Source organism: Gossypium hirsutum, chromosome D05, assembly GCF_007990345.1.
Source record: "Gossypium hirsutum isolate 1008001.06 chromosome D05, Gossypium_hirsutum_v2.1, whole genome shotgun sequence".
In the NCBI taxonomy this organism is placed as follows: Eukaryota; Viridiplantae; Streptophyta; class Magnoliopsida; order Malvales; family Malvaceae; genus Gossypium; species Gossypium hirsutum.
This window is the reverse complement of record NC_053441.1, coordinates 53,955,187-53,982,797: the sequence shown is the minus strand read 5'-3', so window position 1 is coordinate 53,982,797 and position 27,611 is coordinate 53,955,187. Positions and strand designations below refer to the sequence as shown.

The 27,611-nt window shown below is 31.2% G+C and overlaps 2 protein-coding genes across 6 annotated transcripts; both read left to right on the top strand.

Annotated features, from left to right (window-relative positions):
• Window positions 1-11,695: 11,695 nt before the first annotated feature.
• Window positions 11,696-19,671, top strand: LOC107903810 (probable sugar phosphate/phosphate translocator At3g14410). Of its 3 annotated transcripts, none has more exons than XM_041092168.1 (8): window positions 11,696-11,878; window positions 12,623-12,730; window positions 12,838-12,872; window positions 15,536-15,648; window positions 17,292-17,553; window positions 17,662-17,930; window positions 19,117-19,240; window positions 19,415-19,671. In XM_041092168.1, coding segments are annotated over exons 1-8 (1,017 nt in total). In that variant the 5' UTR covers window positions 11,696-11,773; the 3' UTR covers window positions 19,416-19,671. The 3 variants fall into 3 exon arrangements, with proteins under 3 accessions (XP_040948102.1, XP_040948101.1, XP_040948103.1); XM_041092169.1 differs by adding an exon at window positions 12,320-12,369 and having other exon boundaries at window positions 11,746-11,878; window positions 19,117-19,671; XM_041092167.1 differs by having other exon boundaries at window positions 19,117-19,671.
• A 422-nt stretch (window positions 19,672-20,093) lies between these two features.
• Window positions 20,094-26,706, top strand: LOC107903811 (ubiquitin carboxyl-terminal hydrolase 25). Of its 3 annotated transcripts, none has more exons than XM_016829981.2 (7): window positions 20,094-20,990; window positions 22,312-22,387; window positions 22,506-22,598; window positions 23,340-23,426; window positions 23,523-24,565; window positions 24,961-25,089; window positions 26,119-26,706. In XM_016829981.2, exons 1-7 carry the CDS (start codon window positions 20,335-20,337, stop codon window positions 26,240-26,242), a joined length of 2,208 nt encoding a protein of 735 aa, XP_016685470.1. In that variant the 5' UTR covers window positions 20,094-20,334; the 3' UTR covers window positions 26,243-26,706. The 3 variants fall into 3 exon arrangements, with proteins under 3 accessions (XP_016685470.1, XP_040948100.1, XP_016685471.1); XM_041092166.1 differs by having other exon boundaries at window positions 20,115-20,990; window positions 23,583-24,565; XM_016829982.2 differs by having other exon boundaries at window positions 20,115-20,990; window positions 25,043-25,089; window positions 26,119-26,214.
• Window positions 26,707-27,611: the final 905 nt, after the last annotated feature.

Genomic DNA, 27,611 nt, shown 5'->3' with positions numbered 1-27,611 from the left:
TTAGTGAATTTGGGAAAATCCTTAGCTGTGGAAATCTAAGGTAGTGGAGTAGGCAATTGGGGCCGAACCACTATAAATCATTGTGTTCTTTGTTGCATAATTTTGTTGCTTCCACCACAACTTCTCAAAGGTCGATTCAACCTCCCTATCGTCGATCTCAAGTTAATCCTTCTGAACTAACATAACGATTTACGTTCAATAATCAATTCAATTCCATAATTATAAGAAATATTCAATATGAAAAAGGTCATTCAGTTTCAGGCCTTAAATCGAGCTTTCGAAGTTCTAAAAATAAATTACGAATATTCAGGAACCAATTCGCAACAAATCAGAACATTTAGGAAAAAATTGAAAATTTTCAAGTTAGGGGTCACACAGCTGTGTGTCCAGACTATGTGACAAAGCCCAGCCTGTGTGGCTCCAAACATGGCCATCTGGCTATCCTACATGCCTATGTGCGATCTCACACGCCTATGTGCGTAGACCGTGTAACTCTCTAATTTGGATCACACAGTCGTATTGTAGGCCATGTGCCAACCCGTGTGACATTCGATGTAGGGTTACACAGCTGTGTCGCAGACCGTGTGTCAGCCAGTGTGGAAACTACACTTATACTATTTTTCAAAACGCAGCCGTGTCGCAGACCGTGTCGCAGACCGTGTGGCAGCCTGTGTCCCAGGCCATGTGAGCCAAAAATTGACTAAATTAAAGCTTGTTTATTAAACAATTTCACAAGTACCTACACCATGACTTAAAATGCATAAGCAAGACCCTAAATACAAATTAAGGTAACCAATTCATGCATTACCCAAACACCTAAGCCATGCTCAAATATTTCCTACCAAACACAACACAAATCATACTTTCATGTACCATTATACCATCCATTTTCACCATTTCACCACATACATCTTAACTAACTTTAACTATTTCATGAATATCTAACATTTTTCTTACCATTTCATACATATTCAGTAAATTACAATATGCACACGATATTTCCATTTAACTACCTTTAACATTCAATACCACACATGAAACATAGTTGAGATCAAAACATTATAATTGTTAGCCTATTACATGCCATATAAGTCAAATTGAATTTGTAATCTACCAAATAACCTCAGATAGTGTGATTCTTCGAGTTGATCCGATCGCCCGATTATCCACAAAATGTTATCTATAAGAAACACAACAGACACGAGTAAGCTTTTATAAAGCTTAGTAAGTTCGTTGATTAAATAGTAAAGCTTACTAAATTACGCATAATAATTCAATTAATAAAATTTATAAATAATGTTTTTGATAATAAAGTCCTTAACAGAGTTCCTAGTGATAAGGTTCTTAACAAAGTTCCTGTCAATCTATAACAGCCCGTTTACTAGTGGTGTCGGAAACAGTGGTTTCAGGGCCACAAATCTGACGAGTAAGTTCATAAATATTATTATTTAATATTTATGAGTTAAATATGGTATTAAAATAAATTTTGAACTAGGAATTTATACTATTTGAATGAATAATTAAGTTTAAGTGGTATGACCCTAAAGTCAAGTAGTTTTAGATAATAATGTATTGAGACCTCATTTCTATAAACCGAGCCATATATATTTTATTAAATATTTATGGAGTGTTATTAAGGTCGTTTTAAAATTTGGATAAGAAATTTTAATGTTTAGTTCATTAATCGAATAAAAAGGACTAAATTGTAATAGATGTTAAAACTCATTTATTATTGAATTATGTGATTAAAGGAAATAATTAGTAAAGGTGGGAGGTTTTATTATGTAATTATGTCACTTCTAAATTGCATGGACGATTAAAGCATGAAATAGGTTGAAAATGTATGTATAATTGAAGGGTAACTTGATAATTTAATAAAGAAATAATTAGTAAAATAAAACAAAAGTGAATTGTCATCTTCCTAATTGTTTTTGACTGAATCTGAGAAAGGAGAAATCACCATTGAAGGTCGAAGGTTCGACCATCACATTTTCTTTACATGTAAGTTCAAATTTCTTGTAACTTTTATGTTTTTGAGATCGTTGCAACTAGGTCTAGCTAATCCATAACTTTGTTTTTGCAACTGTCAAAAATTTTAGATGATACATTTGAGGAGTTCTTGATGTTCATGATGTTAAATAATAAATTTGAGTTGTTAGTTGTTGATTATGAGTATTTTATTAAATGACTTTTTGATAATTTTAATGTTTAGGGATTAAATTGTTGAAAAATTAAAGTTCAAAGTAAATTGTGCGAAATGAGGAGAAAACTGAGCTGATATGAAACCTTAAGAAAATCAGTTAACTTGAAATTGTATTAAATGTGGTGAAATTTCAAGTTTTGGATTTAGGCACTAAATTGCATAAAAGCTAAAATATTATTGGTAATTTTGTAAATTTCCCAATAATAAGAGTTATAAGTTAAATTAATTATTTTAGATTATTGAATGGTTTAATTGAGTGAAACATTACTATTTAGATCACAAAACAAATCAAATGGATCAAAATCGAGGAAAAGTTGTGATTGGATTAGTCATCGACTTTGTTGTTACAATTGTATTTGTCGAGGTAAGTTCGCATATAGATAAAAATTATTATTTTCCATTTTGAATGAATGTAAATGGTTATTTATGTTTTGGTTAAATTAATTGATAAAATTGTGATAAATTATTATTATGGATCAATTAGAGGAATTAATCAAATTAAAGGATATGTGAACTATTGTTAATGTATTTAATGATTATAAATTATTGATTGTCTATTTAAATGTTACTTGGATTGAGGTAAATTCATAACGTTTGATGTGTAAATTATAAGTTTCTTGAAAATAAGTTATTGTTGTTGGTAAATTGTATAAATACATGTGAAATTTTATATGTTGTTATAGTATTTTAAATATTGAAATTAAATTTATATGAAAGTGATTAATGGATGGTGACAGTCCTTGTGATGACACATTGACAATGTGAATATATATTGATATCCTATTATGTGTAAGGAAACGATGAAGTGCATGCCATTGATTGATAAATTTGTATAAAGGTAATGGATTACATAAAATGCCCAGTTGAACGTAGTAATCACTAGGATACGATTGGCATGCCAATAGGGTTAGTACGCACACTTGTACGGGATTTGCACTTCGGTGCCTCTGTTTGCACTTTAGTGCCTCTGTATACACTTTAGTGTCCCTGTTCGCACTAGGGTGCCCCTGTTTGCACATTTGTGCCTTGTTAGCACTTCGGTGCTCCTGTTATGCATCTATGATGCCTCTGGTGTGATGTAGTTACTCGAGTATCTGAGTCAAGTTATTAGTTCATCGGGCTAAATGTTAATGAATTTACAAAATTATTTATGTGCTTAAAGGCTAATGTATAATCAAGATATTAGTAAATGTTAAATGTTCAATGAACTACTTGATCATGTGTGAGTATAATTATATCGATGATTATATGGTTAAAGATAGATGTTTATATACATAGATGAATGAGTTTGGATTGAATTATTATAGTATTTGGATTGAATTATTATAGTACAAGAAGCGTACAATGAACCATTTTAAGTACTAATCCCATAAGTACTTTGTAAATTATTAACAGGTATGATTAATCTATTTATTTAGTTTTTCATATTGTTTAGTGAAAGTAAGTGATTCCGGGATGATATGTTTATATGAAAGTTTGAAATGAAAGATTAATTACAGAATAATTATGTGTTAAGTGTGCAAGTGTTATGGTAAGAAGAAATGTTTAAGTGAAATAGTTATATGAAATGCTTATATGGAAAAATATATATATGTATATGCAAGGCTACACCAATTATCCATGAGAGGTGTAGTGAATAGAAAACGAAAGTTAGCTTAAGATATAGTGAAAATTATGTTTAGTTGTTTATTCTGATATGTTCAGTAGTTAAGTTGTCCTTATACGAACTTACTAAACATTATTGCTTACGTTAGTTGTTTTCTTTTCCTGTAGATCATCGGAAGGCTCGATCGATTGGAATCTCGTCAGAGCATCATCGCACTATTCATTTATTATATTGGTAGATTTTGATTACTTTGATTATGGTTATAAGTAGCATGTACAGGGTTGAATGTCATTTTGGTTACTTTGGTTACCTTATTATACTTATATTTAAGGTTCTTTTGGTATGTGGATGACGGCTTGCAAATGGTCAATTTGAGACATGTTTTGGCACATATTTGAACTAGGCCTTTATGCATGTATTAAGGTAATGTTAGCATGTATAGGTATATGGTATATTAATGCTATTGTGGTGCTCTAGAATGACATTTTGATTAGGTGATTTTGGATGATTGAAATGGCATGTTTATGTATGTTTGAATGATGTTTGAACCCTTGAATGTGTGCCTAAATGGTTTGATTGGTTAGATATGAATTAGACTTGAATTGGTATGAGTTTAGGTGCATTTTTGGGTTCACACGACCTGAGACACGGGCTGTCACACGGCCATGTGTCATTTGTAAGTTTCTTGATGTTTCAAGTCAGCGAGTTACACGACCTAGCACACGGGTGTGTGAAATGGCCGTGTGACCCTACTCAGTGAGTTACACGGGTGAGGACACGGGCTGAGACACGGTAGTGTGTCCCTTGTTTGAAAGTTACATGGCCCGAGACAAGGGCGTGATTCTCAACCGAGTGAGGCACACAGCCCGGCTACATGGGCGTGTGAACCTGTTTTGAAAATTTTACATCTTTTTCCTAGGCTTTCCAAATTGTTTCAAATTGGTCCCGAATATCTTCTAAACTATTTTTTAGAGTCTCGAGGGCTCGATTTAGGAACAAAAGGTATATGAATGAATGGTTTATAAAATGTTTAGTTATTTAAATGTTATGATGTTGTATGATTTATGATTGATCGGTAATACTCTGTAACCCTAATCTAATGATAGAGACAGGTTAGGGGTGTTACACAATCACAGCTCACAACAGGTGAGTAATGCTCAAATCAATAGTACCAATCAATTTCCACATTTCAATAACATTCAGTGATCATTAAAGATAATGCTCGATGAACGTTATACAGAAACCATTTATGCTACTCTGATCAATCCCGTACTGTGCACAAAATAACCTATTGGCATGCCAATTGTACTCTATCCTACGTTCATCGGTTCAAAGTATTCCAACACAAATCAATATATGAACAATTCACTATCTCATATTCCATATACAAGCATTAGTTTATCAACCAAACATTCATCGGCTCAGAATATCTCATTAATGCTCAATGTTATAACGATCCATTACTTCATTACTCATATACATAACATCATTATAAAGTTCAATCCAAAACAATTTAATTTATTCAATATACATCTAAATGCATTAGAATTAAACCAAACAAACTTACAGGACTGATTTCCAGTAACGATCCAGAATAGCTCAATCAATGATCGACGTTATGTTAATTCATTATTTTCATTTTCAATTACACACATCAATATAATCCAAACATTATACAAACAAGACTGATTTACAGTAATGGTCCAGAATAACTCAATCAATGATCAACGTTATGTTAGTTCATTAATTTCATTTTCAATTACACATACCAATATAATCCAAACATTATACAATTAAGGCATATAATACATTTAAAAATGTACTATATTTAAACTGTACGAACTTAGCAGACTAAATTGCAGCAACGACAAAGTACATGAGCTATTTGATAATTTTCTCTTTTCCTCAATTTTCCACTCGTTTAGGATCTAAAATAATAACTCCATTCAATTCACTAATTTTGTAACACCCTTAACCCATATCCATCGTCAGAATAGGGTTCCGAAGCATTACCGAAGTTTATCGATCAAACATGCAGAATTCTCAAACATTTTATTTCATCAAAACAAGTCATCAAAGCATCATTTTAATCCAAATTATAAACATGCCAAATCCAAATCAATTTGCCTAGTTCATGAGCACTTAAACATAGAATTAAATTCACATGCACCTATCTAAATTTAGTTAAATTTACCATGCCATAATATGGCTTAAAAAACAAACACATATTTATATGTATAAAACCAACCAATATTAAACTTATAATCTTATTTACATTCAATCCACAAAATAACTATTATTTAGACCCCTAGGTACATGCCGACACAAAATAGTAATCATCACCACGTTTGAGTTCGGAAGTGTTGTTGGATGCTGAATTCGGCGATCAAAATTGAAGTACCTAATCTGCGCAAGGAAAACAAAACTGTACACTGAGTAAAACTCAATGGTATTTCTATAATCCGAATATTTAAAGACAAGATAATATAATATGCATATTTTAATTATAAGCACATTTGAATATTTAATACCACATTTATTCATACAATGGCATTAGCCAGTCAATATTCAATTCATAAATACATCATTTCATACTATTCTCAAATCTCATCACTTGTTATATAATAGCTTTTCATAATTTAATATATATATCATTTAAATAATAATATTATTCAATCCATATCCAATTCATGAATACGTTATTCACGTGTCTCATTTTCATATTTCAATTCACTATCTCATTTTCATTCACATACAATATCAATCATAGTACTATTTAATTTAATTACCCCTATTAACACAACTCAGACTTGAACAGATACACGGATCTAACCAACACACCAGTTTGGCACCCAGTGCCTCATCGGATAAATCCGAAGTAATAACTGTGCCCAACGCTATATAAATTTGATACACAGTGTATCATCGGTTAAACTGAAGTAAATTGGCACCCAGTGCCTCATCGACTCAAAGTTGAAGAAATCCCTGAACTCTTCCAATCCTATGGCGTGCCATCTATATCCGACTCAGTTAATAGGGTTTAATTTCACTTTCCAAATACAATCAATGTTCAATTATCATATTTGCACATATATATTCATTTCAATTCAAATAATCAATATATTCATAATATATATGTATATCAATTCAATCCATTCAATCAACTTTTAATTCAATTCAATGTCAAAGTGCCAAATACTCACTTCAACACTTACCATATGCATTAAATAAAAAATACAACAATTAATAACTAGTTTCAGATTATAGAAATACAAACCAGGAATTCCGAGCTATTTCACGTCAACTTTATCTTTCCTCTTTTTAGTTGAAGATTCCAGTACGACGTTAGCTACGAAATTAAAATAATTAAAATTCATCAATACAACACTATTCAATTTCATATTGAATATTTCAATTTTTATTCAATATTTACCTAAATTCCAATTTAGTCCCTAAACCGAGACTAATTTTTATTCTTCACAATTAATTCTATATTTTCATACAATTTCCACTTTAAACTAAATTTAACTCCCTATTTTCACTTAAATCCTTAAATTTTGATTTTTTCACAATTTAGTCCCTATTACTCAAAATTTACAATTCATTCTACAATTTAATCCTTTTTCATTTCTAACTTAAAAATCTTTCAATTTAATCCCTAATACTAAATTTATTCAACATTAACAACACTTAAAAACTCAATAATTGCTAAAATTTCTAACATTAACATGGGTCGGGTTGTACTTAACACCGGGATTCCAAAAACATAAAGATTACAAAAAAAATGAGACTAAATTGACTAACCAATTGAACTTGAAACTTTGAAACCCCTAAGCTGTGGGTTCTTCTTTCTTTCCCTTTTTCTTTTTCTTTCTTACTGTTTCATTTTGCTTTTGTCTTTCTTTATTTCTTTTATTACTATAATATATATTTACTTAAATATTAAGTAAAACATATTATAATATATATTTTAACTTTAATTTATTAATAATATATATAACTTTAATTTATTAATAATATATATAATAATTTTACATTTTATGCCGCCTCTTTAAAGAACAATGGCATAATTACTTCTTTAGCCCCTTTAATTATTATTTAACTTATAATTCAACTTTCACTCGATATGCAATTTAGTTCGTATACCTAATTACTTTTAGTTCATGCAAATTCACTTAACCAAAACCTAATTAACTACACAACTAACTTCGTAAATATTCTTAATAAATATTTATGAGTTCGATTTACAAAAATAGAGTCCCGAAAATGCACTTTTTGACACCCCTGACTATCGAGTTGTTACAATTTTAACAAGAATATTAATTTATTTTATGCAATTAAGTTCTTTTTTACATTTTAAAAAAATTGCCCCCAACATTTTAATTTTATACAATTTAGTTCCTAAGCCCAAAACATGCGATTTAACCATTTTTATTCAATTTCAAGTTTAGCCATTTTTATTCAATTTTAAGTTTAGTCAAATTGTTTGGAACCCATTACAGTCCATATTTGCTGTTATTTCACATGAAGTCCTTGTACTTTTACTAATTTCACATTTTAGTCCTTAAACATTAAAATTACAAAAAAACTTTACAAAATATTCTTATCTAGCATCCAAGCTTAATATTCTACCATAAAACTTCAAAAACATCTCAAATTCATCAATGACACAATCCATAACATTTGAAAATTTTACAAATTAGTCATTGAATTAGCTAAATCGAGCTAATACGAGCTAAAAAACATAAAAATTACTAAAAAGGGACAATGTTTACTTACCTATTTGATGAAACCTAGCTAACCAAGCTTTTCTCCCCTCAACAATGGTCATTCGATTATGAATAAGAAGATGATAAGTTTTAATTTAACATTATTTTAATTTTAACCTTTTATTTTCTTAATTTACAATTTTAACCTTTTCTATATACTTATAAAATAGATAAAACATGTCCATATTTGTCCATCAATTGAAAATATGGTATAATTACCATCCAAGGAAGTTTGATTGCACAATTGGTCCTTCAATTAAATTAAATTCCAACTAAATAAACTTAATTACAATTTAATCCTAAACTAATTAGGACTAAAAGAGAAAATAGCCCAAAAGTTAGTAGATTAATCATATCCACCACCTCTTGGACTTTTGACCATGGTTTAATTACCATTTTGGTCCCTTTACTAATTTTAATCTATAGTAATTAACTTTTACCTCTTTTACAATTTAATCCTTTTACCTTAATTAAGCAATAAATTATCAAAATTATCGGGCCCAACTTCAATTCACATATAATTATAATAAGACTCTATAAATATTTAATACAAATATTTACGACTTTAAATTATAGAAATGAGGTACTAATACCTTATTTTCAATAACCACTTGACTTTTGAATTAAACCACTTATACTAACTTTTAATTCAATTGCTTAAAATCATCAAATCAAATTCAATATAAAATTTATTATTGACTTGTATAATTTAAATACTAATTATACAAACTTACTCGTTAGATTTGTGGTCCTGAAACTACTATTTCCGACACAACTGAAAAACGGATTCATATATTAAAGCACTATATAAAATATAAAATATAAAATATAAAATTTAAACAACACAATTAAAATAATTCAACAATCATTATCGTTATTTAATAAGTTTTTTTAAAATAATGTACGTGAAAAATACTTAATTTATTAATATTTAAATAAATATAATTTATTATATTTATAAAAATATTGGTATTAATTTATATGTAATTTTTTTTAAATCATAAAAATTAAAACAATTATGTAATTTCATAAAAAGTATGATATTAGAAATTGAAAGCGGAAATTAATTGTTCAAAAATGGAAAGTAAATAAGATGAATTCCTTTGAGGACTAAATGATAAAATTAGAAAAGCGAAAGTCCTTTATAAAATAAATTAAAAACATGGAGTGGTTTATGTTGCAAATAACCCATTGCATTTTCAATATATAAAAGGCATTTTCCTTTTCTTTTTCTCGTATGCAATGGATAGTTGGAAAATAAAAATAAAAAAACTTGAGTTTCTTTTTTTTTTTCTTGTTACACTTTTGTCTTTTAGGTCAACTTTAAAGTAGATGTGAAAAATGTGTGGAGTTTAGTGGGCCAAAAAATGGCTTGAACTTGACTCCCATTGGAGTCAAGATTTAGCTACATTAAGTTAAATTCTATATTTGTAAGATTCTTGAATAGAATTCTAGAAAATTATCACTAAAATCTCAACACATACAAATGTCGAAGTTACACTAAGCCATTTCATTATCAGCGAGTGAAATACAATAGATTCTATATATATTATTCAACACTCATAAATAACTTAATACATATGTATGTTGAAATACTTCTAAAAAACATAATTTAAAAAAATAAAAATTACATATATTAAAAAATTAAATTATTACTCAAAAAAATCAAATAACAATATTTTAACCCATAATAAAGAAAAACGGACTTTGAAGGCCCAAACCAATAACCCCGAGTGCCATATAGTCAACAATGGCAAAAATTGAAGTTAAATTAAAGGATAAACTATTAAAATAGTCATTTTTATTTATTTCAGGTTACATTTTAGTCATTTATGTTTGAAATGTTACGTTTTAATCACTTACATTATCATGTTGTAACATTTTAGTCATAAAACCGTTAATTACTGTTAACGGTGTAATGGTAAGTTGACGTGGCACGTTAAATCATCATTTCAAACAAAAGTTTTTGGTTAAATTCTACAATTGGTCATTATATTTTTTTCATTTCGAACAATTTAATTTTTTTTCATTTATGTTTTTTAACTTTCTCTCTTTTTCTTTCTTTTCCATTCTCTTCTAATTCTCCATTTGTTTTACTCCCTTCTCCGTTTCTTTTAACGTAGTTTTTCTATGCTTTCCATTTGTTGGACTAGTTTACCTCACTCGAAAAATTTAAATTGTTTTAAAAAATAAAAGTATAGGGACTAATTTTAACAAATGGTAAACATAGAAAAACAAAACTACGTTAAAAATAAATGAATAAGGGAGGAAAACAGAGGGATAAACAAAAGAGAAATGAAAATAAAGAAAAAAAAAGTTAAAAGAATATAAAAGAAAAATTACATTAAAATGAAAAAATTTGGGGACCGATTGTATAAATAAACCTAAAATTGTGATTTAAAGTGCCGCGTCAGCTTACCGTTACACTGTCAACGAAAATTAATTAATAGCTCAGTGACTAACATGTTATAATGCAATAACGTAAATGATTAAAGCGTAACATTTCAAACATAAGTGACTAAAATGTAAACTGAGGTAAACAAAAGTGACCATTTTAGTAGTTTACCCTAAATTAAAAGAAATTTTTTTTTGAAAAGGGTAAGCTACCAAAATAGTCACTTTTGTTTCCCTCGGGTTACATTTTAGTCACTTATGTTTGAAATGTTATGTTTTAGTCACTTACGTTATTGCGTTGTAACATTTTAGTCATTGAGTGTTAATTGTCGTTAATGGTGTAATGGTAAGTTGACGTAGCACGTTAAATCATCATTTTAAATGAAAATTTTAGATTAAATTACACAATTGGCCCCTATATTTTTTTCATTTTGAGCAATTTAATTTTTTCTTTTATGTTAAAAGAGATAACGAAAAAAATATGGGGACCAATTGTATAATTTAACCTAAAATTTTTGTTTGAAATGATGATTTAATGTGTCACGTCAGCTTACTATTACACCTTAATGACAATTAACGGCTTAATGACTAAAGTGTTACAACATGTTAATATAAGTGACTAAAACGTAACATATCAAACATAAGTGACTATTTTGTTAGTTTACCCAATCTGAAAATGTACCGAAGTTTTTTTTCCTTTTTTTTTAAAGAAGTTTTTAAAGAAGTTCAACTTACATCAAATATCTTCTTTTATTTTTATATAAACGCACAGTAAAGCAAAGAAAAAATAAAGGCACAGCAATGGCAGATCCAGTTAAGAAGAAAATGTTGAAAGAAGAAATCATTACTTACGCTTACCTCATTCTCTACATCGCTCTTTCCAGCGGTCAAATCTTCTTCAACAAGGTGGATTTTTTTCTCTCTCTTTTGGATCTCTCGTTTTTTTTTAATTAACTTAAATATGAGTTTGAGATAGTTTAGGTTTTAGACTTAACATTGGTGAAATGTTAGGATTTTCAATCAGCTACATCTATTTTTTTTAAATTATTCTATAGGGAATTTATCTTTTGCAGTTTTGGAATAGTTTTGATGTAAAAATTAGCGTTTTCTTGAGGTAATGCTTCGCATGTAATTTGTTAAAGACGTTGATATTGAACTTGTTAGAGAGTTTTTATAAAAGATGCTTCAAATGGAGTGTTTTAATTCTATTTAATGATTCACATGGATTCCCCAAATTGAAGTGTTAAGGCAGCTTATAATTAGTTCAGGGTCTGTCTGGGTGATTAGTTTTGATAGTGGTCAATAACTTTGTGAACTGTTAACTTCTTATGCGTACTTGTTTTTCAGTTTCGGAGTTCAGAGTCTATGTTGTTCATGTCAAATGGAATGCTTTTTGTGTAAGTTCTAATATTTCGTGTATTGTTAGTTTGACTGTATTGTTCATGAAATTTTAGTGTTGCTTGTTATTTTTCTGCCATAAAATAGTTGGATATGTAAAGAACAAGAAACTCTTTAACTTTCAGTGCCGGTTGTTATTTTTCTTCTTTAGAATGATTGTTTGATATAGTGAAGAATGAGAAACTCTTGTGACTCTGATTCATATTACTAATATTAGCTTTTTATTTTCTTCCTTTTCTGTAAAAACTGCAGTGGGTTTTGTCATCAAAGGAAATCAATTTTCCGTATCCCCTGGGGTTGACTCTGCTTCACATGGTCTTCTCGTCTGTTTTATGTTTCTTACTCACTAAAGTCTTCAAGGTAGCCTCAACCCTATATGTTTATGTAAACTGGTTCCGAGTGATGATTTTTTTAATTTCTTTTGTTTGGAAGCCTTGATCATCCTTTTTCGATTTTTCCCATGTCAGATTTTGAAAGTTGAAGAAGGAATGACGTTAGAAATGTAAGTAATAGCAGACGACCTTATACATGATGCTTGAATTTATAAGTTCTGTTTTCTGTACTGTTAGCAGCTGATTTATATGCTGGGTGATTCACTAGTGATTTTAATGGTGACTTAATATGAATAAACTTGGTGCTCTTCATTGGAAGTTGAAAGGTCACAGATGTGACCCCTGTAGGTTTTATTGATAAATGGACAAAAAGAAAAGGTTTCTCTGATGATATGCATGTATGAAACTTCATGCTGTGTCAGGTCGAGAAGCTTCTGAGTGCTTTATTGTGAACTTTTTCCAATTTGATTTTGATTGATAAAAGACCATTGTGAATGTTATGGTTCAGATTTTTTTTGGGTTAGAAATTCTTAGCTGAACAGACTTTTCAGTAGTTGCATTCAATTATCTGAACCCTCTCAAGTTGTTGCTTTTACATCAGAGATGAAGACATTTTCCTGGAACACAATTTTATAAGATTTCTTAGTTTTTGATTTAAAATTGCATTTTTGAGTATAAATGCATAATGCATAAGATTCTTGTGGCATGGGGAAAAAAGGGCAACTAGGGAACAGGAGAGAGAGTAGTGGGGAAGAACACTTTTACTAGAGAAAAGGAAAAAGACATATAAAAGGAAAAAAATCATGGAGAATGAAAGGACTTAGAGGGAATGAGAAGAAAATATTAAATAGAGAGGGAAAAAAAGAGTTAATACTGGAGAAGAATAATAGAAAGAAATGTGCTGGTTGCTTTTTCTTTTTGTACTTAGGCAAGTCGTAAAGTGAAATGATATAAGCAGTTATAGATGACTGCCTAAAAGTAATTGATAATAAATAATAGTTTTTTCTTTTGCTAGATTATACAGCAAGTTAGATGACCTAAAATACTTGAAACCGGAAATAAGAGTTGTAATCATGGTAGTCAGTATTGTACCAGTACCATATCAGCCATTACATACCATTTCGGTCTTAGACTGGTACCGTGTAGTCTATGTTCAGTTCTGGTGAAAATTTTGGTGTGTTTCGCCTGTTTAGGCCTGTTTTGGTCAATACCAGCTTGTGCGGGCCTGTACTGGTTGATGCAAAATTTTGATACTTTAAACCAACTTTTAATTTTTTTTATCTTAACCATTTTAATTTTCTATGATTACATTTAAAATTAATAGTTGTTAAATTAAGTAATTGAAACTAATTTATAAATTTGAAACTTATGGTTGTACATAAATATATTTATATGAATGTAATTGAAATATATTTGCATGTTTATATAATTTATTAAGAAATTAAAAATTAGACTATAAATATATATGTGAAAAATATTTAAATGTGTATATAATTTATCAAGAAACTAAAAATTAGATTATAAATATATATGAGAAATATTTAAAAACATTAATAAACTCGAAACGGTACACCGAAATATGCCAATACCGATATGTACCTGTTCCAAGACAAAAATGGTACAGCAATAGTTACGGTACTAACTACCTTGGTTGTTATTGTTTTAAGTTATCTTGATAAACTCCTACCCTTTATGTTCATCCTCTCTTGCCAGATTCTTAACAAGTTGATTATGGTCTTACTAGCCCTTTCCTTTTAGAGTAGGGAAGATATCGATATTATGGTCCTCAAATTTGAACTTGGAAAGGGATAGTTCTTTTTTGTTGGTGATTAGATGCCCTTCGACCTGCCATACCTTCCTCCTTCCTGAAATTTGTTCTCATTCTCCCACTCTACAATAACTGCATGGTGTAGTTGGTCTAATTTCCTCCATTATGGTCCTCAAATGTGAACTTGGAAAGGGATAGTTCTTTTTTGTTGGTGATTAGAAGCCCGTCGACCTGCCATACCTCCCACCTTCCTGAAATTTGTTATCATTCTCCCACTCTGTACAATAACTGCATGGTGTAGTTAGACTTATTTCCTCCATACTGGTTAAAGGTGAGTCTTTAACTGCCTTGCTTAATGGTACTCTTACTAGAAAAGAAAGTTGCTATTAACCAAGTTTGGTTGCCCCTTATTGTTCCGGTATCATGTACTCTAGAAAATAGACAAATGTTTCTAGTAAGTTTTAAAATTTACAGAGAGAGGAGATAGAATAAATGGTTTAGTTAATTGATTTTATCGTTTCTGATGCATCTTGTTTCCTGCTCTGGTACTTGCCCCAATCTAAATATTTAGAACTCATGCTATTCACCTTATGCCAGTATCTCTATTTTTCTGTAAAAGATTAGTAATGAAAGACACTTGGTGGCGTGCAGTTGATGTTCCGGTTGGTGCTGGTAATTGGGGCACCAAAATGTTAGTAGGGTATTCTAGTAAAGAATAAATTAGAAACTTAAGGTTCAAATACAAGCCAAGAGTCCAATTCAATTAGGATTAATTTAGAGCAACTCTTATCTGAAAGTTAGCAAGATGGAAGCAGAGTTGTGAAGTGCAAAAAGTTAAAAATTGTGTGATGATAATTGAAGTCCCCTTACAATGCAGCTGATGTATCTCTTTGGTCGTAACATATCTTTATAAGCTGTCTGATATAAATCCATTATCATACATCTTGTCTTCAATTGAGATAATGTGAAGAATAGTATTTCGTTCTTGTTGCTACTTCATCATTCTGTGTATATTCTTCTTTTATACAATGTACCCTTAAATTTGATGAAGTTAAACATGCTCAGATACACGACATCTGTGATCCCAATTGGTGCCATGTTTGCAATGACTCTTTGGCTGGGAAACACTGCCTACTTGTATATATCAGTGGCATTTGCACAAATGCTGAAGGCAATTAGTAAGTTATCAAAATTTTGAGCAAATTACACTTAAAACCCATGTACTTTTTGTTGAATTCGTTTTCATCACATGTGCCATAAAAATTTGTACTTAACACTGTCTGTTGTGGCATTTTGACTAATGGGATTATGCTGTTAAAAGATGGCATGCATTTTGACGTTTTCATCTGAATACACTTTTCAAACAAAAGAGCAACCCTTGCTTCAGTTTTGTTGGCCTTTTCCTTGATTTCTGAAGTGAAGCAAAATCATAAAGGACATATAGATAAGGTGTTCTGTTTTGATAATACTACTAATAAGGTTACTTTTGCTATTGTATTCAAGTTGGGAATGGTGTGAAGGTGTGTCTATGAAAGATATCTTTTTAATTTTTTTTATATTTGTTTTGTGGAAAATAGTTTGGTCAATGGATACTGGTCAACAGAAAATAAGCTCATTTTTCTAGAAAATGACTTCCCATTTAAGTCATTTTTTGGAAAGCAGTTATTTATGAGTAACTTGATTTTTATATAAAAATTAACTCGAATAAAGTCAAATATTATTATATTAAGAATAAAAAATTAAATTAAATTAAAATAAAAATTTAAAAATAATTAAAGAACATTAATCTAAAATATTATAATTTTCAAAATTTTTAAATATACATATTTATATTTAATCATATAGTAAATTATTAATATAATTTATTATTTTAATAAAATTATTTAATATTACAATTTTATTTTAATAATAGATTTTAACATTAATAATAAATTTAAATTTTAAGTAATATTCTTAATATTTTATTGAAAAAATTATATTAATATTTCAATAATAAATATATATTACAATTTATAAATATTTAGTAATAAATGTTTTATAGTATAAAATATGAATATTTTAATAATATAAATGTTTATTTGTTTAAATTTTGCTTAATTTCATTATCTCTTCCAGGTCTAATGTGCCACTATCTGCTCTCATATATATATAATATGTAACTTCAAATTAAGTTTTAATTAGATATTGATTATTATTAACTTTATATAATACATTATTTATTATAAAACATTATTTTATTATAAAATAAATTTCAATTGTCAAAGAAAAATGCTTTTATAATTTTTTGTAACAAATACAATTTATGCTATGTTTGTTTACCAAAAACAAGTTTCAAAAAATATCTTAGAAAAATTTGCCAAACAATGGAAAATATTTTATGCAGAATCATCCAAACACCCAAAAATATCTACTTTTAAAAAAAATCAATCCAAGCTTTTTTAAGTTTTAGTGAAACAAACACAGCTTGAGTGGGACTTGTTGATAAATCAAACAGTGAGAACTGCTCTAGGTTCAGAGATACCTTTATAGCATGTTAAATGGACGTGAATTCTGGGGTAATCACAAGGAATCAACTGTAATTGTCTCTTTATTGAGTTGCAGGTGGGTAAGTAATGCCTGTATAAACTTAGTTGGCTTCCAATGTTGTAAAATATTTTTTGACTTTGTGAAAGATGTTAGGCTGGTTATTAAAATCTTCGGTATTCAAACACCATGAATTAGGGTTAAGAATATATTAATAAGTACATTATGTATGTTACTATTATTTAGATGGTAGATATGACAGATTGTGATATCAGTACTTTTCTGAATGAGTTTTCAGTGCCAGTAGCTGTATTCATCCTTGGAGTAGCAGCAGGACTGGAGGTAATGAGCTGCAGGATGCTTTTAATAATGTCAGTGATTAGCTTTGGTGTTCTGGTGGCTTCTTATGGAGAAATAAATATTAGCTGGATTGGAGTTGTTTACCAAATGGGTGGTGTTGTCGGAGAATCTTTAAGACTTATATTCATGGAGATTCTGGTTAAGCGAAAGGGTCTCAAGTTAAACCCTATATCTATCATGTATTATGTTAGTCCTTGCAGGTATGTATTACATCAGTTTTCTAATTTACCTTGTATTAGAATTATTCCCTTTCTTCTCCGTATAAATTTGATATCAGTTAGAATTAAAGGTTTGTGTTTCATTTGCAGTGCTCTTTGTCTGTTTATTCCTTGGATCTTTCTGGAGAAACCAAAAATGGATGCCCATGGGATGTGGAACCTTCACCCTGTTGTGCTAACGCTGAACTCTATCTGCACCTTTGCACTCAACTTGTCAGTTTTCCTAGTGATCTCACACACTAGTGCTCTAACCATTCGCGTTGCTGGAGTCGTCAAGGATTGGGTGGTTGTTTTAGTATCGGCCCTTCTCTTTGCAGATACAAAGTTGACAGTCATAAATTTATTTGGTTATGGCATAGGTAAGTATCTTAAAGTAAATTCTCTTTTATATCTTCATCTCTTGTACGAGCATTTATCTATTACATCATTTTGAGGACATAACCATGGGCGGACAATCCATTCTCATTGTGGATGACAAGGATGTAGCTCAGTCATTCCCTTGAAAGTACCATAGCAGCAGATAAATGAATTATAGAAATCCGAATTGGTTGATAGGAGCAATGGCTCCTTCAGGCATGGTGGCGGATATCCATGGTTTTGCGGATTGGCCATGAATATTTATGCATTAGATATGCTAAACACTGCATCGCTTATCTTGCTCTTCAGCATATGCCTTGGTATTGCTGGACTTTGTTAAGGAGTATTTATACCTCGCTTATAGCAAAGTTCTGCATCGTGGTTTAACCTGTTAGTAGGTGTACTGTTAAGGAGTATTCTATTAGTGTTTTAGTGTCATGGTTTATACATGCTTATATGCATACATATATACGCACATATTGGGGGAGGGCATTTTGGTGTCAGTTCTTTCAAATTTATTTTATCTGTTGGAATGAAACCCTAAACCTAACCCTAGACCCTCAAGTAATCCAAGTGGCCTTGTGTTGGTTGCAACAAGGATGCACATAAGTCACTACTGAACTAACTAATTCGAGATTAAGGCTTACCTTGAGTTCTATAAGTTTGAGATTCAGGTTGGCTATTAGAATTCTTACTAGATGATACTCTTCTCATTCTCCCCTCCCCCCAGCGTGCGCGCGCGCGCGCACACACACACTATATATATATATATCTGTTGGTTTTAACTCACTAGGTTCTCCATATACTTTCTTTCAAGGCTAATTTATAATCTTAGAGCTTACCTTGCTTAGGATAAAAATCATTAATAATTAGATGTAAGATATTTCTCACATACCTAATCACTTATTTGCCTAAACTAATGTTTTATGCATGGTTGTTTCAAGGAAGTAACATGATACATTCATTTGAATATGAAAATTGCATGAAGTTTAGATGCAGTCCTAGGCTTCATTATCTTTGCATCTAGTGCTAGTTCTCATGCTTCGATATTGTTATAAATTTCGAGTAGTTTCTAGCTTTTGTTTCAGTATTTTTGGAGAAGCCATCTACTTCGGACATAAATTGTTTTGGTCTTTCTTGTTTCTTCAGTGAACTTTATCTTTTCTTTTATTACTCTCTTTTGTGTAGCCATTGCTGGTGTGGCGGCATACAATAATCACAAGTTGAAGAGGGAAGCAATTCGCAATATCTCTGATGACTCCCAAGCTGCCCTGACCATACCGATGGCTACATCATCGAATCTGAACAGATAGTTATGTACAACTCCTAATCTGTAAAGATGATGTTGAAAGTATAAATAATTGCACAAATCAGAGCTACTTGGAACCGCCAGTTAATCTCGTTGCTTCTATTTATTTTGGCATGTCCATCACACACTGCAGGAAAAAACAACGTCTTAACTTGTTTTTCCATTGATTCTGCACAGATTATTCGGGGCGCCGGTTGTTATATTTGGAGAAAGTGACCTTCTGAGATAAGGTGAAGTAGAAAATCTGCAAAGAAATACTTGGACTGTTTTAAACTGTAGTGTTATGAGTTTTTGGTTTTGTTTTGTCTTAACTGTACATTGGTGGGTGGGATTAGAGGTGTCCATTCTCAGGTTGGCTTTGTTTGCCCAAACTTGATTAGATTTTAAAGCTCGTTTTATTGTTTTAAATATATGAAAAGGTAATTTTGATATCATTATTTATTTAAATAGTGATCCGGAAGGTAACCAAATCTTCCATTAGCATACTCGATTAAAATATACTCTACTCATATATTTTAGATGAAAAAGTTATCCAATTACAATTTAATTACATGTTTCCCATTAATGCATTTTTGCAACTCATTTAAAAGGATGATACATGAATTTCATTTAAAAAAAAAGAGAGAGTAAAATAAAGGAGGCAATTAAATCTTTCTAATTATATTGAATTAAAATAAGATTAAATAATGGTTGTTTTGTTTATAATTTTAAAATAAAATTGTGAAGGCTGGTTACAGAAACCTACAAACTACAACTTTGTTGTCCTTCATAAATAAAATTTTGTTCCTTATCAGATTTAGGTGTAAGCCCTAAAGATTAAAAGCCCAAGAGAAACAGAAGAATGGACCCTTACCCAAAATCACAGATCAAGACTTCACAAGGGGAAACTGAAAAAGGAAAAATAAAAATAAAAAATAAATTGAAGCAACGAACCCTCGCGAGAAATTTCTTCGTTCTTTTGAGAGGTTCCTAAACGGGGAAAAGGGGAAATTTTGATTTTGAGAGCAAATTTTCCCGGAAAATTTGAAGGAGATGCGATTCTGGCGGTGTGGATGGCCGTCCGATGAGAGATCCGCGAAGGAGGATCATCACTGTTGATGGGATTTGTCGAGTTACAAATGACTTGGCAGCCGAGTCTACTCAGTGAAAAACGAAAGAAAGGCCCTCCTTTAGGCTTAAGAAACCTCGGCAACTCGTGTTACCTCAACAGCGTTCTTCAGTGTCTCACCTACACTCCACCGCTCGCCAATTTCTGCCTCCGCTCCCAACACTCCTCCTCCTGCGACGCCTCCGCCTCCAAAAAGCCCCGCGACTGCCCTTTCTGTATCCTTGAAGCCTGGATTACACGCTCCTTAACCCTCGATCTCACCCTTGACGCGCCTTCCAAGATCCAAAGCTGTATCAAAATATTCGCCGAGCACTTCCGCTTCGGCCGACAAGAGGATGCCCACGAGTTCTTGAGGTACGTCATCGATGCTTGCCATAATACCTGTCTTCGTTTGAAGAAATTGCGGCGACAGGGAAGTGAAGGAGGAGGAGAAGCAGTGAATGGCAATACCGTAGTTAAGGAGATCTTTGGGGGTGCTTTGCAAAGTCAGGTTAAGTGTTTGGGGTGTGGTGCGGAGTCAAATAAAGTTGATGAGATTATGGATATTAGTCTTGATATTTTGAACAGTGGTTCACTTAAAGAAGCTATGCATAAGTTTTTTCAGCCTGAGGTTTTGGATGGGAATAATAAGTACAAGTGTGACAAGTAAGTTCATATCTTTTAATGTCGTTTGTTGGTTGCTTTTGTTTCAGCTTTTACTTTGGTGATAGGAAAGAAAGAAAAACTTAAACATGAGTAATATAGTGTTTCTAGAGAATAAAATTGTATTTCTAGAGGACAAAATGAGGTTTTGGATGGAAGTATAAGTACTGGTGTGAAATTAAGTTCATATTTCATAATTCAGTTTAATTGAATTAATTAGTATTGTTTTGTTTAGGTATGATTTCATTGTTGCTTTTGAGACTTGCGTTTTTTGCCTTTGAGTTAGAATAACAACAAACAATACTTTTGAAGAATATGGCATTTGGGTTTCTTTACTTTCTACCCTTTAAGAACCCGTTTAAGAAGCAGAAATTCAATAGCAAAGAAGTGAAAAAATAACAATTAAATGGGGCCTTATTTGTTTATGTATTGTTGTCTGTTGGTTGCTTTTGTTATGAGCCTTTACTTTTGTGAAATAGTAAACGAAGGGAAGAACTTCAAATATAGTAATATAGTGTTACCCCAATTCATCGTATGGGGTTGTTTTATCACGAATTGCGAATTGGATCAGACGATCTGAATCGCCATTCGTATGTGATAAAAAATGTGAACTTTGGCGTTCCCAATCTGTAAAAGAAACCTAACCGTGGTTTTAACTTTCAAGATCAAAGAACAGTCAACAAGAGAAGAACCGCGTGACAGTACCTGTGGTTTTAACTTTCAATACTATATATTTTGGGGATTTTGTATGTAGAAAAATCTTTTGGGCTTTTTTTGTCATATAAAAAGTTTACTGTTGTTAGTTTTAATTATTATTTTTATTTCTGATCTTTAAAATTTTATATAGTTTATACTTTTTTAAAGGTTATCTGATTTGTTTGATATATGGAAATTAATTGTATATATTAGTAGTTTATATTATTTTAATTAAGGTGAACTATATATATATGATCCAATACGTTTTGCGTTCCAATTAATCATATTTTGTACTTATTAAGTGAACTGAAGAAAGACTACCCCTATTGAATTACTTTCCATGTAAGTAACGATTTGTGTTACTGTTCCTGTTCCTCATACCGGAGATCCGTGTTCTAGATAACAGTGTGTTGGAATTGGTCTTTTACATTTGATGTTTTGCTCATTTGTATCTATTATGATTTTGTATGTTTTATCCTTTTTTTAAAACTTTATATCGACTCTTTAGGAAGAAAAAACAAATAGCAAAATGCAAGAGAAAAAATACTGAATTGAGCCTAATAAAGCGCTTTGGCTTTTGTTTTATTAATTTATTTTGTTTTTGAATGAGAAACTTATGGTTGTTTAGTTGTAAGAAATTGGTGGCAGCAAGGAAGCAGCTGTCCATACGTCAAGCACCAAATATCCTTGTTATTCAACTGAAGGTAGGTTATGGAATTTCTTTAGAGTTTTTATTCTGGTTTTATAGATGATCAAGTAGGTTTTTATCTTTATTTTTATCGGTTTTGGAGTAAACAAATGACTGTTAGATTGTGTTGGCAGAGATTTGAGGGAATACTTGGTGCGAAGATTGATAGGCTCATTACATTTGAAGAAGTTTTGGTTCTTTCAAGCTTCATGTCCAAAGCAAGCCAGGTTTGTTAAGTTTGTTAATTTAGCATATAAGTTTGTGTGATTGGTACAAGTTACAGTTACAGTTACGGCATTCTATGAATTCTAGATCCTAAGTTTAATTTAAGTGTTACAAGTTAAATAATAATATTCTCAATTAGATGATATAAATGAATTCAGTAAGGTGATATAAATGAATTCCTAGGAAATAATGTACATCAATGGGACAAATTTCTAGCTTGCTGCTGTGAGAGATCTGTAGATGTGATATTAGCATTAATTTTTTGAGCTTTTCTTTTGCTTGTGTAGGCTAGCTATAAGCCTTGTATTTGTTTTACTAAATGATCTGGGAAAATTGTAGTATCTTAATGTGTTTACTAGCAAAGCTTATATTTTGGCACTTTTAGGATTATAATGTGCTTGAGTATCTGAATTACCTGTTATAGATAACTGGGTATGTTTTTGGGTTAGTACTTCTTTTTGGTCTATTAAATAAATAATACATATACTTCAGTCATGTCATTGGTTGGCTAGCAATGTTGAGCTAGTCTGGCACCATTACATTAGAGGAAGGAGAGTGAATGCTAGTGAATGACAAGGGTTTGAAGTGATTTCTGCATGGCTCTGCCAATAGAATATAGTACAGTCTAAAGTATTTTCTTGGTTATCCTGTACAAAGTAATCTCTTCTACTGGTTATATGCCATACATTCTATATAATATTTTTATTTTGTTTTTGTAATTCTGTTGGTATTTTTCTATTCAGGATCCACAGCCAGTGTATAACCTATTTGGTACTATTGTGCACTCAGGGTACTCACCTGAATCTGGGCATTACTATGCATATATTAAGGTGCTTATGTTCCCCTGTTTCTTCCATTTTTTTTTATATGTATGCTTCAACACAGCAATGTTGATTAGTTGCTGACATTAGCTCGGTATTTTAAAGGATGCAATGGGCAGGTGGTATTGCTGCAATGACTCCTTTGTCTCACTTTCAAACCTGCAGGAGGTCTTGTCTGAGAAGGTTTATATTCTTTTCTTCTCTCGTACTAACCAGAGGCCAGGGTCTTTCGGTACCACAGTTTCTTCCAATGGAGCTAAACCACGTGATTCTAAAGGAAGTGAGGCTCCCAAAATATTGAAAGCGGTTCAATTGAAACCAGTCCAAACAAAACTTTGTGTTGAACAATCTTCACAGAAGGATAAGGTTGGAAAACCATCTTCTAACTCACGTGTGAAATTCAGTATTTCTGAAAAGTCTGGTCTCAGAAAGCTTCCTGTTACGAGTAACGGAAAAGTTGGCTTACATAAGACTCAGAACATTGCTGTGAATGGAGTTTCAATGGATTCAATTCAAACGAAGAAGAATGAGAGAGACACTTCATCATTGATGAACAGGAATGGTACAGACAAAACTAGAAAAGTTGATGCTGTTGTTAGTGAAAATGGCCCACAAGTTGCGTTGTCAAATGGAAATAAATTAGATTCTTTTGTAGTTAACGGTACCAGGAGCATGGCAGTCGGAGAGCAGATTGATACTGCTCTTAATGATGCCTGTGATAACTCAGGGCAAAAGAAAAATTCAGAATGTTCTTTTGCTATTTCAGGGCCAAAGAGGAAAATAGAAGATTCCTATGATATTTCTGGGGCAAAGCGAAAACCAGAAGATTCTTGTGATGTCTCAGGGGCAAAGAGAAAATATGGAGATTCCTCTAATTCCTCAGGACCAAAGAGAAAATCTGAAGATTCCTGTAATTTATCAGGGCCAAAGAGAAAATCAGAGGACTCTTCTGATAACTCAGTTCCAACAACAAAATTAAAGGACTCTTTTAACTCAGGGGGCAATGGAAAATTTAGATACTCCTGTGATGTCTCAGGGCTAAAGAAAACAGAAAACTCTGGTGATTTCTCCATGCCAGTGGGAAAATCCTGTATATTGCTTTCCCAGGAAGATCAATCTCGTGCAGAAGTTGAAAATATGAAGGAAATGTAAGTTACATTTTGTCTCAACTGCTTTAGGGATGCCCTCTATGTTATAATAAATACTGATTTCTCTAGATGCTAAACATTAGTTGTTTGTGACTTAAGAGGTTCTCTTTCTTTTAATATCATTGTTTTTCTTGTGATTTTTCATGCCTGAAATTTCTTAGAATTGTGAGTTCAATTATTTTGAACTAGGGTGTTCTGCTTTACCACATTTGGCAATAGTTATCCAGGTTTAGAAAATTGATTCTGTCCTTGGCTCAATACATTCTAGTTGTGTAGGAGTTTTTTACTGTTCACCTATACCTGGGTTGTGCTTAACTTGTCACGAGTTGCTTTTTTATTCATTTTTATTAAATTTATTATTTTCGTATGTTTCAATCTGGTGCAAAATTTACCAGGCTGAAAAACAAAGCTTCTTCAGTTTTGCGATCATCTGGCTGGTATGTTGATGTTTACAATTTCATGTATTCGAGGAAGCAGTCATATGCACTGGAGACTGGAAGCACTCTGAGTGACAATGATTTAGAGTAAGCCTTTCTTATACCGTTAAGTAGTGTGTCTATATGTCTGCAATTTAATTCTATGTTCACTTCAAGTATGCATGATTTTCTTTAGGAATTTATGCGCTTTGATATAGCTAGTTTTTGATGCATTTGAGTTGCTATAGATTTCCATAAATTTTGTCTAAATTTTTTATAGGTTTCACAAACATTTGCAGGATGATCATACCTACAAAGACTTTTTTTCTTAAAACAACCTAGGGCCAATTTGGCTTTAAATTGGGTTGTAAATTCCCGTTTTGGAATACAAATATAATGCTTGATTTGATTGGATTCTGCACAAACTTACTTTTGACTCAAGAAATTGATACAATATTTCTTTTTCATCACAACGCCTACCTGGACCTTTTTCAAATTAACAATTACACATTGACTATATTTAGGTCTGTACCAAGTTTATTTATTACACATTGATTACTTTTTATTAACTACTAGCCAGGAGAGGGGGTGAGGAACCCAATCAGATCGCTAATGACGTGCGTTACTCTTTTTTTTTTTTCTCCTTTTTGTGAGAGGTACTATTTTACTAGATCTGATAGTATGGGTTTGTACATTTATATCCTGTTCTCTTAAGTGAGGGTTTCCATTTGTGTGTCCCTTTTATTTGCCTTTTCCTTCAGGTGCTATTCTCTCTTTTTTTTCCTTTTTTCTTTTTGTAGTACTCATCCAATACATCCGATCCATGAAAATATCTAACCCCCAAGAATCCTCCAAACACATGAAAATACACATCTGGCTGTAGTCTTGTTAGACATGTACCTGTATATCTGACATTCACACCTGAGTTGAGTAACGTGGCTTCGTAGTGCATCTTCATCTATTTTCCTATTAAATATCCATATTCAACACCCATGTCCAATGCATATCCCAACATGGATGGAAAAGACTCTAAGATCCTTCCAAATACAAAAAAATGAACACATACTTGTATCCAGCAAATACATAAGTCTGAGTAACAGGACATCGGTTCATCATACCTAAACCACTTTTATGCAGGAAGAAGCTGATTGCAGATGCGAAGCCAACCTTTATTCCACAAATACCTGAGTCACTGAAAGAGGAATTAATTAAACGTCTCCAGTCTTTCAGCCAAACGAAACAAGAATCTCCGGATCCTTGATCGGCATCGCTGGTATTGAAACAATTAACTGCTCAATTTGCCGTTCCGAATTTTGGTAATTATGGAGACAAACTTCTTGGCTGTATAATCTGTACTAATAATCAGTATTGTAGCGAAAGACCATTATCAGGCGTATGTCAGTTCTCTCTAGCAACTTCCAGCAATATTACCGGAAATTTGCCTGTCGTGTTTTTCGATGCCCTATGAGTGATTTTGCAATGAAAGCGCGGAGTTCAGATATTGTTGAGAGATTCGATCTTTGAGGGTTCGAAGTAGTTTTTTTTTTTTTTTAAATTTTCCGGTAAAGAAGTAAGGATCTTAATTCATTTTGTAAGATATGCATTTTTGGATGAAGTGATTTAGCATAAAAATCCTCATTTTTTGTTTCTTATTATGGATGCATAACAGAGTTGTTTCTTCCATAAAAAACCCGGTGCAATGAAGTGTACGAGTGAGTTAAAATCCTTTGGTTATTGATGTTTCCTTCTTTTACCTGACCTGCTTCTTTACCTGTTCAAGCCGGATCCATGGTTTTGAATTTTATTTTATTAATAAAAATAATATTATCTGAATTCAATTATTTATTATTAATTTTAAATATTAAAAAATTACAATAATTAATCAAATTAGATTGATATATATTATTTCAAGAATTAGATCGAATACAGTGGATTAAATTAATTCAAATTATTTTAAATAGTAATAAACACAATAAATATTTAACAAAGTATATTTCGGGCCAGAAACAAAAATAGAATGTTATAAATCTTATCGTATCTTTTTTTCTTATCAAATCTATACTTCCTCGATTTATATTATGTTATAAACCGTTGATAATTTTGATTGCTTAAAAAAAAAAAGAGTTAATTGTACCAAACAATTCAAAACTATGACATAATTTTAAATTGGTTTTAAATCTTAAAACATTCTAATTATATTCTTAAACTATAAATGTAAGGTCATTCATTTACTAATTTTTTTTTTTTACAATTGAATGTCACATTGTATATTCTGGTGCCCTAAGTCTAGTATTTTCGTCTAAGTACATTTGTAATTTTTTCGAACAGATTGGTTAATATAATTATTCATGAATTATATTAATATTTTATATATCTTCCTCTTATGATTTTTGCATGCAAAGCAAAATAGAAGCAAATGTTGCTCACAAATTGTCTAATGTTTAAACTAATACTAAGCGATATTACGTGGTCGAGTCGTAACACAGAAATACAATTTGCATTAGTAGATGAAGCTAACCATGTCTTTAGTCTAATGAAAATGAGCAAACTGATTGAAAGACTAATATGCCGTTTGTCAAAATGACTCCTAGAAGATAGAGACACAGATGTGACTGACTGGACTGATAGTA

What these genes read in the sequence shown, in the direction of transcription:
- LOC107903811 (XM_016829981.2), top strand. Translation starts at nt 20,335, where the DNA reads ATGGGATTTGTCGAGTTACAAATGACTTGGCAGCCGAGTCTACTCAGT. An exon ending in AATAAGTACAAGTGTGACAA is followed by an intron (nt 20,991 to 22,311) that starts GTAAGTTCATAT and finishes ATGGTTGTTTAG; the next exon opens with TTGTAAGAAATTGGTGGCAG. An exon ending in CTGAGTGACAATGATTTAGA is followed by an intron (nt 25,090 to 26,118) that starts GTAAGCCTTTCT and finishes ACTTTTATGCAG; the next exon opens with GAAGAAGCTGATTGCAGATG.
- LOC107903810 (XM_041092168.1), top strand. Translation starts at nt 11,774, where the DNA reads ATGGCAGATCCAGTTAAGAAGAAAATGTTGAAAGAAGAAATCATTACT. An exon ending in GAAGGAATGACGTTAGAAAT is followed by an intron (nt 12,873 to 15,535) that starts GTAAGTAATAGC and finishes AAACATGCTCAG; the next exon opens with ATACACGACATCTGTGATCC. An exon ending in TATTATGTTAGTCCTTGCAG is followed by an intron (nt 17,554 to 17,661) that starts GTATGTATTACA and finishes TTTCATTTGCAG; the next exon opens with TGCTCTTTGTCTGTTTATTC.